This window comes from Neoarius graeffei, chromosome 19 (genome assembly GCF_027579695.1).
Source record: "Neoarius graeffei isolate fNeoGra1 chromosome 19, fNeoGra1.pri, whole genome shotgun sequence".
In the NCBI taxonomy this organism is placed as follows: Eukaryota; Metazoa; Chordata; class Actinopteri; order Siluriformes; family Ariidae; genus Neoarius; species Neoarius graeffei.
The window spans coordinates 52617315-52635311 of record NC_083587.1 but is presented as its reverse complement, the minus strand read 5'-3'; the positions used below and the strand labels follow the sequence as shown (position 1 = coordinate 52635311).

The 17997-nt window shown below is 40.0% G+C and overlaps 1 protein-coding gene across 1 annotated transcript in view; it reads right to left on the bottom strand.

Annotated features, from left to right (window-relative positions):
- The window catches only part of abcb4 (ATP-binding cassette, sub-family B (MDR/TAP), member 4), a 64845-nt gene that overhangs the window by 6373 nt on the left and 40475 nt on the right, over nucleotides 1-17997 (bottom strand). Inside the window, exons 24-27 of the mRNA XM_060900265.1 lie at nucleotides 12128-12284; nucleotides 8551-8748; nucleotides 4371-4577; nucleotides 3278-3424 (exon numbers count right to left, since the gene is read on the bottom strand). Of these exons, the coding sequence (XP_060756248.1) occupies nucleotides 3278-3424; nucleotides 4371-4577; nucleotides 8551-8748; nucleotides 12128-12284 (709 nt within the window). The remainder of the gene's footprint in view (nucleotides 1-3277; nucleotides 3425-4370; nucleotides 4578-8550; nucleotides 8749-12127; nucleotides 12285-17997) is intronic.

Below are 17997 nucleotides of genomic sequence, written 5' to 3'. Positions count from 1 at the left end.
TCATATTGACAATGACGGGTGATTTATGCGACGGGACAAGGTGGGCTTCCTTACGGGTGGCGAAATGCATCAAAAATATCAATATGATCACAACTTCTGAAAATATCGTTTCATATTTTCCGATCTCGCTACCTCCAAGGCCCCCTAGTGGCCGAGGCCCTGGGCAGCTGCCCATGAAGCCCATTAGGATAACGCGTCCTTGGTTGTAAGGTGGAAAAATGTGAAAGTTCAAGGGGTATGAATACTTTTGCAAGGTAGAGCCCTGCACTCCCGCGGGACCTGCTGCAAAGCAGTGCGGCGCGGGACAAATTTTGAAAGCTCATTGCGGGCACGACCGGAAGTGCACATATGCGCGCGGGAGCGGGAGTGCACATATGCGGTGCGGGCGGGAGCGGTGATAAGCTGCAGTCCCGCTAACTAAAAACGTGTTTGAAATAAAATTTATAAATTATTATTTTATGTCTATCATATATAATTTGTGCTGGATATTTTATTTGGCATTAATAAAAACATTTTAAGATGCCTAAATTTGCAGAGAGAGTCAGATTGCCAGATTGAGTGAGGAATGGCATCTTAAATTTGCCACTGATCACCCTAACGGGAAATCCTTTGATCACTCTAATGACTCGCAGTTCACACCCAGCTAGCAAGAGAACCATGAGTGAAGTGATTTACTGCTTGAGTTAGTCTACAACTCTAATCAGAGAGACAGGTTACACAGTGACGGTAGGCTTGACTCAATGCTATCCCAGAAATTTTGTAATATGCAAATTTGGCTGTCCAATCAGAGGCGGCCAAATTTGCATATTACAGGAAGGATTTCTGGGATAGCATTGAGTCAAGCCTACCGTGACTGTGTAACCTGTCTCTCTGATTAGAGTTGTAGACTAACTCAAGCAGTAAATCAATTCACTTCTCTTACTAGCTCTGCTTTGCAAAAAAAAAAAAAAAACACCATTGGTACAAAGCAAGCCCATTCACTTTATGCTGATCAGAGAAATACAATGGTTTCTCATGTGATAAAAATGTGCGATTCGCGATTAAATATTTTAATCGCTTGACAGCACTAATTATTATTATAGACACTACATGCTGAATTCAGAAACAAGGTAAATAATAACAAACATGAACGTGAGCTGTAGATATTTATGCTCAAATCCACTCAAAGTAGGGGGCGGGGCACCATCACGCTGTGTCAAGACAAGAACTTTCCTGAGAAATAACGCGAACGTCTGCATCATGCCGGATTTGCGGGCGGGAGCGGGACTGAAAATCATAATTCTTTGCGGGAGCGGGACTGCACAATGCGGGCGCGGGCGGGAGCGGGACTGAAAAATCCGACCCGCGCAGACCTCTATTGCAAGGCACTGTATCTATTAAATATATATTTTCATAATTCTGATTTTTAAAAAAAATCTAGGAAGTTAAACCAACAGACTCAACAAATTGATAAAGAAGGCTGGCTCCATAATTGGCTGCAAAGAGGACACTTTTTTTTTTTTTTTTTTGTAGCTGTGGTGGAGAGGAGGACTCTAAACAAACTTATCCATCATGGATAATCCTGAGCACCCTCTCCACCACACACTGGACAGACAGCAGAGCACCTTCTCCAACAGACTGTTACAGGAAATCTTTCCTGCCCCAAGCCATCATACTGTACAATAACTCACCTCTGTGTGACCGAGAGAACTCTGACCTCTCTGCTGTATAATCCTGTTTATTACTCTGGTCTTCCTGTAACTTTTACACCGTCAGAGCTTATTTGTTTACTGTCATTAGTCACTTTTACAGTATTACAATCATTTATTTATTTTCTGTTCAAAACTGCCACTTTTGCACAGGTTTATCTTCATTTATCACAGTGCTTGTTTTTAGCACTATTAATGCACATTCACATATACAAAGCACATATCCTTGACTTGCAAGTGACGTCAAAGCAAAATAGAAACCTGGATGTTGGTGGATATACAAATGCGGGGTCAAGCGACATTCCATACAAAACACAGTCACGCATGCGTGACTGTTTTTTCCACTGCTTTAAGCGTTCTTTTAGTGATGCCATATCTTTGTGCTGTATATGGTTGTGGTCACAACAGTACTTGTGACCGTGGCATGTTCCGATTTTTTAGAATTCCGTCTGTGATTCGGAAAGAGGGCGAGGAAACTCTGAGGCTTGGTACAGAGAGGAGACGAGGGGATCAGGACACTTTGTCCAATGACCGTTCTGTCCAAAGCCTTTTTCATACGCACTCTTATATTTTCAGGTGTTCCGGTGTTCGTGAATGAGAGCGCTGCTCCGTGACTAATATGATCCAGCCGGCTTTAAAAGTGAATAACTCGGCCAACAGAACTCCCAGCGAAGCCAAGTTTTACAGGCACTTCTCTCGAAGCCTCCCACTTCGAAAGAGCACGGTCTCGGGTCAGTAGGACCGTGCCTCGGCCTGGGATTCACAAACGAAGCCCCCGTGAGAGTGCTGCTCCGTGCAAGAAGATTTAATATGATCCAGCCGGAAACAAACATGCAAGCGAGCAACCTGCAATGACGAGGGAGTTAACTCATCCCAGGGTCAGCAAGTGGCACGGGCCGATGTGGTTACCCCCCCTTAGTACGCTTTTTAGCGTCAAAGCACAAGTACTATGGCACTCATTTGCTTTACAAAAATGTTTTGTTTCGGTCAAATTCCAGTGAGAATTCCTCCTTTTTTTCGAACAAGTACCTGAAATATAAAATAACTGTGCGTATGAAAAAGGCTTTGGATGAAATGACCTGTATTTGTACTCGACGGTCGGTAGAAGCGTCTTATCTTCAGAAAAGTCTGACTTTTTTAAATAATATGGGTCAAAACCCACACACATCTATCTTCTCTTTGTATCAAACCTTCGCTCGATAGTTCAAATTGTGGGAATACTGAGAAAATTCAGCGTTGTTTACAGACACGCTTTCAGCGGCTGGCATCCGAGCTGCTTTGTATATCCATCATCATGGCGGACGCTCATGACGTAGTGCATTTTGATCATGTGGTTGCAAGTCATCTACATAGATATATATTTTATCATTAGATTTTTATCTGTATATTGTATAGTTGACTTGTTCTTGGGATTTTTTTTTTTAAGAATTCTATTTTATCTTGGACAGTGTGTCTTTTTTTCCTTTTCGCATGTCTAATAACTTGCTGCAACAAAGCAATTTCCCAGCTTGGGATCAATAAAGTAATCAATCAATCGATCTAGACCAGTAGGTTGATCTGGAAGTTAAAATTACATTATGGCTCAGTACCTTTTCACTTTCTGTGTCGAGAGCTGACGTAGCCTCGTCCAGGAGCAGCAGTTTGGGGTTGCGCAGGATGGCTCTAGCGATGGAGATCCGCTGCTTCTGTCCCCCTGACAGCTGAGTGCCTTTATCACCTGCCTGAGTCTGGTATTTCTAAAATATCAAAATACATCACACGTACACCAAACCAATTTGAGGATGTTAAATCAATATCATGGACGGTTTCTTAATTTGATGATTATCCAGATAGGCTTTTTTATTCTAATTTTAGAAAAAAAAATTTGCACTTGTGATTTAATATGATTTTAATATTGCATCGAATGGATCTAAAATGTACGGTAGAGCAATAGGGCCAGGGTTTTATATTTTATTTGGAAACTTCTGAGAAAAAAAACCTAAGAATTTTTGAGATTAAAGTCAGAATTTGAGAAAAAAGTTGAAATTTGAGAAAAAAAAAAAAGTCAGAAATCTGTAGAAGGCGGGCTTCCATACGGAAGTGACACTCACTCGCGGCCGGTAGACATGAATGGCTGAGACCAGAGCCATGGAATTCAGAGTTGTGACAACCGGGGTACACTCTGTTATTAAACCCAATCCCGAAATAACATTTGATTAAGTCGTCCATTTCAGCAGCACTAAACACAGTAGTAGCAGACTAAGTCTCCGTCAGCTCTGAATGACCTGGTACTTCCTGGTAGCCTAAATGTGTGACTTTTTTCTCGAAAATTTCGAGTTTTCTCAAAACTTTTGACAAATTTTGACTTTTTTCTTGAAAATTTCGACTTTTCTCAATTTTTGACTTTTTTTCCGCGAAAATTGACTTCTCAAATTTCGATTTTTCTCAAATTTTGACTTTTTCTCAGAAGTTTTGAGATTGTTTCTCAATTTGACTTTTTTCTCGAAATTTGAGTTTTTTTCTCAGAAAAAAAAAAAGTATTTCTTAGTGGAACTATCGCTCTTCCGGAAAAAAATGTTTTTTGTCGATATAAAATGGGATTGAGATTCTATTAGCAACCTGAGAATGTAATTTTTGTTTTGAAAGCATTAGTGCTGGTTTTAATAATATTAGGACTGAAAAAATGATGTGCGTCATGTATACCTGAGGAAGCCCCTCTATGAAGGAGTGTATATTGGCAGCCTTGGCAGCTTGTTCGATCTCCTCCTGAGTGACCTGCCTGCTGTTATCTCCGTATGCGATGTTCTCAGCCAGGCTGCAGTCGAACAATATGGGCTCTTGAGATACAATACCGATCTGAGAGCGCAGCCAGTGGATGTTTAGTTGTTTCACGTCATGATCATCTAGCATCTGCCAATCAAAACACACGAGGTTATCGTCTATATTACTAAATCATCAAAATCACCAGAGATGAAAAACAGTGTAAGGACTCTGACATGTCCGGTCATGTTTCAGTGAGGAATAAATCGCTGTGCTACTCTTGCTACCCTGCAGGAGGGAGTGTATGAGCGCATGAGAGCAGTCTCACGGGTTCACATCATTGTGCAGTTTGAAATAAACAGAGGACACTGACTTTTTGAGTAGACTGATACCAAAATTCAAAAAAGTGCTTATTTAAGGAGTAAAAGGCATTTTTGAGACAAAGTCGGCAGTCTTATTTTGTCAATTTGGGTGTGCCGAATTCAAATCTGCAATATGCAGAGCTCTATCTGACCTCTGTTGACCTCTAGAGGTCATTGAACTTTGGGCCTGTAAACGTCTCAGCTGAACCCAGTTTCTCAGCTTTCTAAGGAATGAAATGTACTAAAATGATTAATGAAGTTAGCAAATGGCCTTGTTTGTTAAATGTTTGGGTGCTGAATTCGTTTTTCATTTGTAAAACGACATATGACCTCTGATAACCTCAAGGTCATTAAACTTGGCCTATAGGCCTATGCATTTAACGGCATTTTTAAACTGACTTTACTCCCCCAAAAAGAATATGAACAGACAAAAAACAAATAGAAAGGAACAAATACAACATTAAATGCCAGTCCATGTACATGTGACTTACTTTTCACAATGAGAATGCCTAGGCGATCACCTTACATAACATTGCATTACATTTAGCGGTTATTGTTTATACAAAGCTACTGAAAAAAGGACCGATTCAGCAGCATACAGGGTATACAGGTTAATCAGGGTTAGTATATATGAGAGTTTTTTTTCTTTGTTGTTTGTTTTTTGTAAAGGCTTTACCCCGTTTAAAACAAAACAAAAAAAACAAAGAAAAAAACTCTCATATATACTAACCCTGATTAACCTGTTATACCCTGTACGCCCCCACATTTTGTATGCTGCTGAATCGGTCCTTTTTTCAGTAGCTTTGTATAAACAATAACTGCTAAATGTAATGCAATGTTATGTAAGGTGATCGCCTAGGCATTCTCATTGTGAAAAGTAAGTCACATGGACTGGCATTTAATGTTGTATTTGTTCCTTTCTATTTGTTTTTTGTCTGTTCATATTCTTTTTGGGGGAGTAAAGTCAGTTTAAAAATGCCGTTAAATGCATAGGCCTATAGGCCAAGTTTAATGACCTTGAGGTTATCAGAGGTCATATGTCGTTTTACAAATGAAAAATGAATTCAGCACCCAAACATTTAACAAACGAGGCCATTTGCTAACTTCATTAATCATTTTAGTACATTTCATTCCTTAGAAAGCTGAGAAACTGGGTTCAGCTGAGACGTTTACAGGCCCAAAGTTCAATGACCTCTAGAGGTCAACAGAGGTCAGATAGAGCTCGGCATATTGCAGATTTGAATTCGGCACACCCAAATTGACAAAATAAGACTGTTTGCCGACTTTGTCTCAAAAATGCCTTTGGGTGTCACAATTCTGGATTTTGGTACCAGTCTAGAGTTGTTTATGAGATTAAGATTATAACTTCTTTTGGCTATGAGGAAGTATGAGTCAGCAATCTATGCAGTTATTCTTGTTAACACTTCTATTATTTTATTTAAAATTATCACACTTTATAGACCTGCGATTAAAGAAAACCACTACAATGTAGTTGTAAAAGGTATCGCTTAAACAAAAACACTTCCAAGTGAATTTGAGATAATGAATGGGTTTTTTTCCCCTGCTCATTAACATTTCACCAGTGTCATTACTGCATCTGTAGCTGATTTTTATTTGAATAAAAAAAGTCAGACACTGCCAATGAATTTTGTCATCAGCTGTCTTTGGTCATGATGGCTGCTGGTGATTAAGGTCACGTTATGTTTTTCCAAGACTATCAGTCTCAACTCACGACAAAATTATTTTATAATGTGAAAATCATACAGTGCAAATCTGCCTTTAATAATTATTTTGCCCTTCGTTAGTGTTCGTTTCTAACTGCAGCAGCACTGTTGAGGTTTTTATGACAATGAGGCATTTAAAAACCCCAGCTACACAGCTGTACTAGCCCCATGAAAATGAACACACTGTGCTGAAAATGGTAAGTGGTGGTTCTGTGGTAGTCACCTTGCCAACAAGAGATAGGGCAAAGGGGTCTGTGCATAGCAATGGACAGGCTAGAGTCAATAATTACACTTTTTAATTACCGCTTCATGCTTTTTAACCTATCAAAAAGCCCAATGTGTGTGTGTGTGTGTGTGTGTGTGTGTGTATATATACACAGTGGGGCAAAAAAGTATTTAGTCAGTCACCAATTGTGCAAGTTCTCCCACTTAAAAAGATGAGAGAGGCCTGTAATTTTCGTCATAGGTACACTTCAACTATGAGAGACAGAATGGAGGGAAAGAATCCAGGGAATCACATTGTCTGTCTGATTTTTAAAGAATTTATTTGCAAATTATGGTGGAAAATAAGTATTTGGTCAATAACAAAAGTTCATCTCAATACTTTGTTGGTCAAATGTTTTCTGTAAGTCTTCACAAGGTTTTCACACACTGTCGCTGGTATTTTGGCCCATTCCTCCATGCAGATCTCCTCTAGAGCAGTGATGTTTTGGGGCTGTCGCTGGGCAACACGGACTTTCAACTCCCTCCAAAGATTTTCTACGGGGTTGAGATCTGGAGACTGGCTAGGCCACTCCAGGACCTTGAAATGCTTCTTACGAAGCCACTCCTTCATTGCCTGGGCAGTGTGTTTGGGATCATTGTCATGCTGAAAGACCCAGCCACGTTTCATCTTCAATGCCCTTGCTGATGGAAGGAGGTTTTCACTCAAAATCTCACGATACATGGCCCCATTCATTCTTTCCTTTACACGGATCAATCATCCTGGTCCCTTTGCAGAAAAACAGCCCCAAAGCATGATGTTTCCACCCCATGCTTCACAGTAGGTATGGTGTTCTTTGGCTGCAACTCAGCATTCTTTCTCCTCCAAACATGACAAGTTGAGTTTTTACCAAAAAGTTCTATTTTGGTTTCATCTGACCATATGACATTCTCCCAATCCTCTTCTGAATCATCCAAATGCTCTCTAGCAAACTTCAGACGGGCCTGGACATGTACTGGCTTAAGCAGGGGGACACGTCTGGCACTGCAGGATTTGAATCCCTGGCGGCGTAGTGTGTTACTGATGGTAGCCTTTGTTACTTTGGTCCCAGCTCTCTGCAGGTCATTCACTAGGTCCCCCCATGTGGTTCTGGGATTTTTGCTCACTGTTCTTGTGATCATTTTGACCCCACGGGGTGAGATCTTGCGTGGAGCCCCAGATGGAGGGAGATTATCAGTGGTCTTGCATGTCTTCCATTTTCTAATAATTGCTCCCACAGTTGATTTCTTCACACCAAGCTGCTTACCTATTGCAGATTCAGTCTTCCCAGCCTGGTGCAGGTCTACAATTTTGTTTCTGGTGTCCTTTGACAGCTCTTTGGTCTTGGCCATAGTGGAGTTTGGAGTGTGACTGTTTGAGGTTGTGGACAGGTGTCTTTTATACTGATAACGAGTTCAAACAGGTGCCATTAATACAGGTAACGAGTGGAGGACAGAGGAGTCTCTTACAGAAGTTGTTACAGGTCTGTGAGAGCCAGAAATCTTGCTTGTTTGTAGGTGACCAAATACTTATTTTACCAAGGAATTTACCAATTAATTCATTAAAAATCCTACAATGTGATTCCCTGGATTCTTTCCCCCCCATTCTGTCTCTCATAGTTGAAGTGTACCTATGACGAAAATTACAGGCCTCTCTCATCTTTTTAAGTGGGAGAACTTGCACAATTGGTGGCTGACTAAATACTTTTTTGCCCCACTGTACAGTACATAAGTTAAATGCACAGTAAAAAAAAAAAACAACCCTGATTATTTTGTGTGCGCGTGTGCATGTCTCACCACTGTGCCTTGTAGTGGATCATAAAATCTCTCCAGCAGCTGAATTGTGGTGCTCTTGCCACAGCCACTGCTGCCCACCAGAGCAAGGGTCTGCCCCATCTTCACCTGCAGCCGCAGGCCCTGCAGTACGGGCACGTCTGGCCGTGACGGGTATCTGAATTTCACATCCTGAAAGCGCACGTTCCCTTCAAAGTGATCCTGTGCACATAAGACACATTATTTCAGAGGTATGTTTTTGTGTACATGCATGAACTAAACCGTATTACACTGAAAAAAATTATATGTGAAAGGGCCACAGTTTGCTTCCTTTTGGTCGAAGTCAGGCTGGTAGTACTCGAGTCCGACTCGTGCCCTAATTTTAAGGACTCGTGACTTGACTTGGACTTGAGCACTGATGATTCAGACTCACACATTAACTGCATTAAGACTCATAAATTGGAGACAAGGACTCTGATTTTTTTTTCCTTTATTTTTTGTAACATGCCATAATTTGGCATAAGATATTTATATCTACATTGATTTTTGTACTAACTTTGTCCAAGAGTGTCGCACCTTGCGCATGCATCAGATACAGTGGCGCTTGAAAGTTTGTGAACCCTTTAGAATTTTCTATATTTTTGCATAAACATGACCCAAAACATCATCAGATTTTCACACAAGTCCTAAAAGTAGATAAAGAGAACCCAGGTAAACAAATGAGACAAAAATATTATACTTGGTCATTTATTTATTGAGGAAAATGATCCAATATTACGTATCTGTGAGTGGCAAAAGTATGTGAACCTTTGCTTTCAGTATCTGGTGTGACCCCCTTGTGCAGCAATAACTGCAACTAAACGTTTCCGGTAACTGTTGATCAGTCCTGCACACCGGCTTGGAGGAATTTTAGCCCATTCCTCCATACAGAACAGCTTCAACTCTGGGATGTTGGTGGGTTTCCTCACATGAACTGCTCGCTTCAGGTCCTTCCACAATATTTTGATTGGATTAAGGTCAGGACTTTGACTTGGCCATTCCAAAACATTCACTTTATTCTTCTTTAACCATTCTTTGGTAGAACGACTTGTGTGCTTAGGGTCGTTGTCTTGCTGCATGACCCACCTTCTCTTGAGATTCAGTTCATGGACAGATGTCCTGACATTTTCCTTTAGAATTTGCTGGTGTAATTCAGAATTCATTGTTCCATCAATGATGGCAAGCCGTCCTGGCCCAGATGCAGCAAAACGGGCCCAAACCATGATCCTACAATCATCATGTTTCACAGATGGGATAAGGCTCTTATGCTGGAATGCAGTGTTTTTTCTTTTCTTTTTCATGCCGCTTCTCATTTAAAGCAAAAAGTTCTATTTTGGTCTCATCCGTCCACAAAACATTTTTCCAATAGCCTTCCGGCTTGTCCATGTGATCTTTAGCAAACTGCAGACAAGCAGCAATATTCTTTTTGGAGAGCAGTGGCTTTCTCCTTGCACCCTGCCATGCACACCATTGTTGTTTAGTGTTCTCCTGATGGTGGACTCATGAACATTAACCAATGTGAGAGAGGCCTTCAGTTGCTTAGAAGTTACCCTGGGGTCCTTTGTGACCTCACCGACTATTACATGCCTTGCTCTTGGAGTGATCTTTGTTGGTCGACCACTCCTGGGGAGGGTAACAATGGTCTTGAATTTCCTCCAGTTGTGCACAATCTGTCTGACTGTGGATTGGTGGAGTCCAAACTCTTTAGAGATGGTTTTGTAACCTTTCTCAGACTGAGGAGCATCAACAACGCTTTTTCTGAGGTCCTCAGAAATCTCCTTTGTTCGTGCCATGATACACTTCCACAGACGTGTTGTGAAGCTCAGACTTTGATAGATCCCTGTTCTTTAAATCAAACAGGATGCCCACTCACACCTGATTGTCATCCCATTGATTGAAAACACCTGACTCTAATTTCACCTTCAAATTAACTGCTAATCCTAGAGGTTCACATACTTTTGCCACTCACAGATATGTAATATTGGATCATTTTCCTCAATAAATAAATGACCAAGTATAATATTTTTGTCTCATTTGTTTAACTGGGTTCTCTTTATCTACTTTTAGGACTTGTGTGAAAATCTGATGATGTTTTAGGTCATATTTATGCAGAAATATAGAAAATTCTAAAGGGTTCACAAATTTTCAAGCACCACTGTAGACTCTCGGGCGCGCTCCGGACAGCACGCACACCGTAAACGACTCGTACCGTACCTGCACAGGATTAAGGCGCAATCGGCGTGCCTATGTAAAAACGCACATACTTTGCAAAGTACTGAGTTGCGCTGCTGACACATTACCGAATCTTATTTCCTTGTTTGGTTTCCTGTTTCTCGTCTTTGATTCTGCTGAGTTTACGATAGCCTGTTTGTGCCTCGCTTGACCTACTGCCCGTTTCATGATTTTGCCTGCCGTTCTGGATTGTTTACCTGTCTTCACTTGTATTAATAAACACACCTTCTGCACTTACATCCATCTCCCAACCATCTCTGACAGAATACTTCACACTCCCTGACAAAGAGAAGCACATTCACCTGTTCATACATCACATTCAGGAACAAACTAATGTTAATGGCGTTAAAACAGCCACCGTCAAATGGGTCAGGTTGGAGTCTCATTCTTGGACTCGACCTCAATTTTTTTTTTTTTTAAAGGAGAACTGAAGGCAATTTTTTTAAATTAAATATAGGAATGCATTTTTGATAGCTATTTTGTCACTGCTGTAGCAAGTTATGAGTGTTTTGAAATATGCTATATAATATCAGTTCATATGCCAAAGCGATGGCCGTAAATGAGATTCGTTGAGACCTGTGCGAGACATCATAGGACGGAAGTAAAACGTGCAGCAGAAATCAAAGTGACCGACATCTGCCAATGTTGTCAAAAAGACACGCGCGCCCTCTTTCGAATGCTGACATAATCAAGCAAGAAGTTCTGTTTGCTTTGATAGCAATCAGGAAAGTTTGGGGGAAAAAAAGTAGGCAGTAATTGTCATTTAAACTCGTTTTTGTGCAATATTTTGTTTGGAAAACAGTTTTCAAAATGGCAGCGCTGACACGTCACGTTTCGAAGTCTCGCACAAGTCTCGTGAAGATCGCGCGGATAAGCGATGCCTGCTGTGGACCAAACGAACTAAATTCAACATGGCTAAAAACTGAATAGGCCGATAAGTATAATATTTAATTGCAATTAGTTGCCAATACGAGCCACGATATAAGGTCACTAAAATTGAAAACGTAATTGAGTAACACGTTAATTAAGAACTAAAGCAAGTTTAAAAATGACTTCAGTTCTCCTTTAATGACTTGGACTTGACTCAGACTTGAACACTGGGGACTCGAGACTGGACTCGGACTTGAGGTTTAGTAACTCGATTACAACATTGGTTGCAGTTCACAAATCCATAAGACAGTCGCTTATTAATTTACAATGGCAAACACAGAAGCCTCAGCTTAATATTGTTTGAGTGTTAATTAAAAGTAATAGCACATGAGAATTCGACTTAAGAGTGTTTTCTTTCTATTTAGAGAAAGGAGAGAAACAAAAGGAATGAGCACTGTACCGGTTTTTCTCCCTCCTCGGAGTCGTTGTTGATATCTGGGACTCGATTGATGAGCATTAGGATATGGGAGGCTGATATCCTGGCCTTGGCATAGTTTGGAGTAAAGGAGTTGGCTTCTCCCATTGCCATGGCTCCATAAATTACAGCCGAGATCACACTTTAAAAAAATACAAACACCAATTAATGTGTGATTTAATATATAAAAATCACAAAGAATATAAAATCAGAGCATACCCAGAAAATACCTTTTTTTTACTTGACATAACTCCAGTCTAATCAAATGCTGCTAATGACTGTTCATGTGCAACATCATGTTAACCAGTATACTGCTACAATGTCTTTTGTTTTGCACTATATCTAATGTGCACAATTTGCACATTGTTTTTCTGTACATTGTACTTTGTTGTATGTTGCTATACGTTGCACCATGATCCATGGAGATAGACGGTTTCATCTCACTATATTCAGTACCAGTCAAAAGTTTGGACACACCTTCGAATTCAATAGTTTTTCTCTCTTAATTAATTAAAAGACACTCCGTGTCTCAAAGTAATGATGGATGTCATTTCTTTTTATTTACCTGAGCGGTTCTTGACATAATATGAATTACTACAGTTGTGGAATCGGGCTATTTACTGTATTTTTATTATTTACTTTTTGATCTCACATGCATTAAGAAGGCAAGAAATTGCACTAATTAACTTTTGACAAGGCACCTGTTAATTGAAAAGCATTCCAGGTGACTAACTCATGAAGCTGGTTAAGCTAATGACCGTGTGTAAAGTGTCAAGATAAACAGTGGCTACTTTGAAGAATCTAAAATATGAAACATATTTTGTTTGGTTTTTTTTAACACACTATTCCATACATGTTCCACATGTTTCATAGTTTTGATGTCTTCAGTATTGTTCTACAATGTAGAAAATAGTCAAAATACAGAAAAACCTATGAATGAGTAGGGGTGTACAAACTTTTGATTGGTACTGTTGACAAAGAAACCTTGAGCCCCATTTTATACTGCGGTCATATACAGCATTTAATGCCTGACAAATATCTCTTGGACAAATAAAGTCTGGCATTAACGATGATGTAAAAATCATGGTTAATTAAAAAGGATTTTAAAAGAAATTGCAAATTTTCCATTGAAATAAGTGGAAGCACAGACACGTCAGTATCTTTTAAGACAAAGACTACATCAGGGGATCAGGACACTTTGTCCAATAGTTGAGACATTTCGTCCAATAGTTGAGACGTTTCGTCCAAAGCCTTTTTTATACACACTATCAATTATTTTAAGTGCAACAAGATCGAGATATAAACAAACCATGATTCATTTAAGTGAGTGCATCTCCCCGTAATAAAGGGAAATAAACAATTTTTGTATAGCAAACGAGTGCTGTAGTACGAGCGCTTCGACACAAAAGAGCGATGTAAGGGGCGTAAACAAGTAGACCCTTATCGTTACAGGCTGCTCTCTGAGCTTTGAGTCCAGTGAAGCCATTTAATTCATCATATAGCCAGTCTTAATAAGGCCAACACGGCCTTAATCAGTAAAATGGTTCAATAAATTTTATTTAAATAGTATTTTATTCATTTAAGGGAGTGCATTAAGCTAGCCTGGGAAATCCCATGCTGCTTTGCACAATCGTTCCGATCTGAAAAGACAGCATGGAAACTATGGTCTAAAGGCTCGCCTGAGTTAGGGAGCCAATCAGAGAGTGGGGAGGGGTGGAAAGACGGTGACGCGTACTACTTGACAAACGGAAGCTTGTAGTTTATTTGGGACTGTTTACGGATCACGTTTAACATGGCGGCGAGCGATACGAACCAAACTTTCGATCAAGCTTTAGACACTGTTCTGAATAGTTTAGAGTGAAAGTTTGTTTTAAAAAACTCTTTCCTTCTCTTCTTCGCCTCTTCGTCGCTCTAACTACGTCACCGGGTACAACTGCCATGATTGGCCATGGGCTACGTATACACCAAATGATAGACTTTCGCAACGTCCAATAAACGGCCGTTGACAATCGTAAACCACACCTCCCCTACGAGAAATTCAATAGGCGGATTCCAGACCATATTTCACTTGTGATATGGTCTGGTGTTAACCAGACTAGCATTAAGCAGGTTTATGACTGCATCTCCTGCGATTTATATACCTAATAACCTATATGTACCTCCCACTGTCAGAGAGCGGTAGGAGACGGATGCAAGTGCAGAAGTAATATTTATTAATTGTGAAAACACACACACACACACACACACACACACAATCCAAAACGACAGGCAATCTCATAAACGTATACTAACTAGCAAAAGGTCACGTGAGGCACAATCAGGCAAAGACGACAACCCAGGGAATCTACACAGGAGAATAAGGCTTGATAATGTGTGCTGACATGGTGTAATACTTCGCACTGACCATGCGTTTTCTCAGTCTTTTATATAAGCACGCCGATGTCTCTTGATCACGTGCAGGTGAGCCTCAACAACAGTGCGCACACAGTCCGGAGCACACCCGAGCGGACTCTCGCACACGCGCTGTTAATGAGGCTCACCTGCATGTTTTCTTATATCTGGATATCATATATCACACTTGTCAAGGATATCTGGTAAGTGCAAGTATAGATTTTCTATGTAATTTGGTCTAATAAAAATTTGGTCTCTCCCCACAAGCGGCCCCAGCCAAACGCGCCCGAAGTTGACACTCGCTGATTCCCATCATTTCCAGTTTCATTTTGCAAAAATGTCTTTTGCTTCGGTCAAATTCTATTGAGAATTCCTCCTTTTTTCAATCAAACAAATTCCTGAAATATAAAATTGACAGTGCGTATGAAAAAGGCTTTGGACAAAATGTTTTAACTATTGGATGAAATGACCTGTATTTGTACAACCCCAATTCCAAAAAAGTTGGGACAAAGTACAAATTGTAAATAAAAACGGAATGCAATGATGTGGAAGTTTCAAAATTCCATATTTTATTCAGAATAGAACATAGATGGGGGCGTCGTGGCTCAGGTGGTTAAGGCGCCATACCATGAATGCGGGCGACCCGGGTTCGATTCCGGCCCGAGGTCATTTCCCGATCCCTTCCCGTCTCTCTCTCTCCCGCTCATTTCCTGTCTCTACACTGTCCTATCCAATAAAGGTGCAAAAAGCCCAAAAAAAATATCTTTAAAAGAATAGAACATAGATGACATATCAAATGTTTAAACTGAGAAAATGTATCATTTAAAGAGAAAAATTAGGTGATTTTAAATTTCATGACAACACATCTCAAAAAAGTTGGGACAAGGCCATGTTTACCACTGTGAGACATCCCCTTTTCTCTTTACAACAGTCTGTAAACGTCTGGGGACTGAGGAGACAAGTTGCTCAAGTTTAGGGATAGGAATGTTAACCCATTCTTATCTAATGTAGGATTCTAGTTGCTCAAATGTTGCTCCAAGATGGTCTTTTTTGTTGTATCTTCTGTTTTATGATGCGCCAAATGTTTTCTATGGGTGAAAGATCTGGATTGCAGGCTGGCCAGTTCAGTACCCGGACCCTTCTTCTACGCAGCCATGATGCTGTAATTGATGCAGTATGTGGTTTGGCATTGTCATGTTGGAAAATGCAAGGTCTTCCCTGAAAGAGACGTCATCTGGATGGGAGCATATGTTGCTCTAGAACCTGGATATACCTTTCAGCATTGATGGTGTCTTTCCAGATGTGTAAGCTGCCCATGCCACACGCACTAATGCAACCCCATACCATCAGAGATGCAGGCTTCTGAACTGAGCGCTGATAACAACTTGGGTCGTCCTTCTCCTCTTTAGTCCGAATGACACGGCGTCCCTGATTTCCATAAAGAACTTCAAATTTTGATTCGTCTGACCACAGAACAGTTTTCCACTTTGCCACAGTCCATTTTAAATGAGCCTTGGCCCAGAGAAGACGTCTGTGCTTCTGGATCATGTTTAGATACGGCTTCTTCTTTGAACTATAGAGTTTTAGCTGGCAACGGCGGATGGCACGGTGAATTGTGTTCACAGATAATGTTCTCTGGAAATATTCCTGAGCCCATTTTGTGATTTCCAATACAGAAGCATGCCTGTATGTGATGCAGTGCCGTCTAAGGGCCCGAAGATCACGGGCACCCAGTATGGTTTTCCGGCCTTGACCCTTACACACAGAGATTCTTCCAGATTCTCTGAATCTTTTGATGATATTATGCACTGTAGATGATATGTTCAAACTCTTTGCAATTTTACACTGTCGAACTCCTTTCTGATATTGCTCCACTATTTGTCGGCGCAGAATTAGGGGGATTGGTGATCCTCTTCCCAGCTTTACTTCTGAGAGCCACTGCCACTCCAAGATGCTCTTTTTATACCCAGTCATGTTAATGACCTATTGCCAATTGACCTAATGAGTTGCAATTTGGTCCTCCAGCTGTTCCTTTTTTGTACCTTTAACTTTTCCAGCCTCTTATTGCCCCTGTCCCAACTTTTTTGAGATGTGTTGCTGTCATGAAATTTCAAATGTTTGGCATGAAATTTCAAAACGTCTCACTTTCAACATTTGATATGTTGTCTATGTTCTATTGTGAATACAATATCAGTTTTTGAGATTTGTAAATTATTGCATTCTGTTTTTATTTACAATTTGTACTTTGTCCCAACTTTTTTGGAATCAGGGTTGTACTCGATGGTCGGTAGAAGTGTCTTATCTTCAGAAAAGTCTGACTTTTTTTAAAGAATATGGGTCAAAACCCACACACATCTATCTTCTTTGTATCGAATCTTTGCTCGACCGTTCAAATCGTGGTAATACTTGTCAAATGTCTGGCACTATGTGGTCATAGTGCCAGACATTTTGCTTTACAAAAATTGTTTTTTTGCTTCGGTCAAATTCCATTAAGTATTCCTCCTTTTTTCGAACAAATACCTGAAATATAAAATAACTGATAGCGTATATGAAAAAGGCTTTGGACGAAATGGTCATTGGACCTGTATCCTATGTCATTTCCTAGGCCGTACACTTTAGCCACTACTTACTCAGCTCTCAATAATGTTTTACAGTACATGTCAGAATAGGATGTGCTTTTCCCCTACTGCCACTCCTTAAATGGTGTATGATCAGGGACCAACATTAGTCTGTCTATAAACTCAGATTAAAAAACACACTAAATGGAAATTTCAATTAACAAAATAATAATAATACCTAATACTGTTGCATATACTTAATGCCTAGTCAAACAAGATGATATTTGACAGAACAATTCAATAAACAAAAAACCCAGTAAATAAAAAAAAAAGAAGCAGACAGTGCCTTTTGCCTTAGTAGCCATGCTTCTCACTTTTTAAATGATTAACTTGCACCAAGGAAACCAGCAACCTTTGTATCCCATAATCTGTTCTGTCTGTCTACTACTGTCCATGTAACTCGCAATTTCTTTTGTGTTTTGTCTGTGTGTTACTGTCGTACCAATTAACTGACTAATTTTTTTTGCACATGATGACACTAGTAAGCTATTGGTTAACATACTTTATACAACAGCAAATTAGAAAGTGTTGAGACGGTATGGAAAATGCAAATAAAAAAGCAGTTATTTCTAAATTTACTTTGACTTGTATTTCATTACAGACAGTATGAACCCAAGATATTTAATATTTTGTCTGGTCAACTTCATTTCATTTGTTAATATACATCCATTCCTACATTTCAGGCCTCTAACACATTCCAAAAATAAATAAATAAATGGGAAGGAGCAATTTAGGACTAGTAATGAAGTAAAACAATTAAATAATGATGTGATTTGACAGTGACAGGTTACCGTAACCATGATTTGGTTCAAAATCAGTATCCAGGAAAGGCCTAGCCTTTGAGGA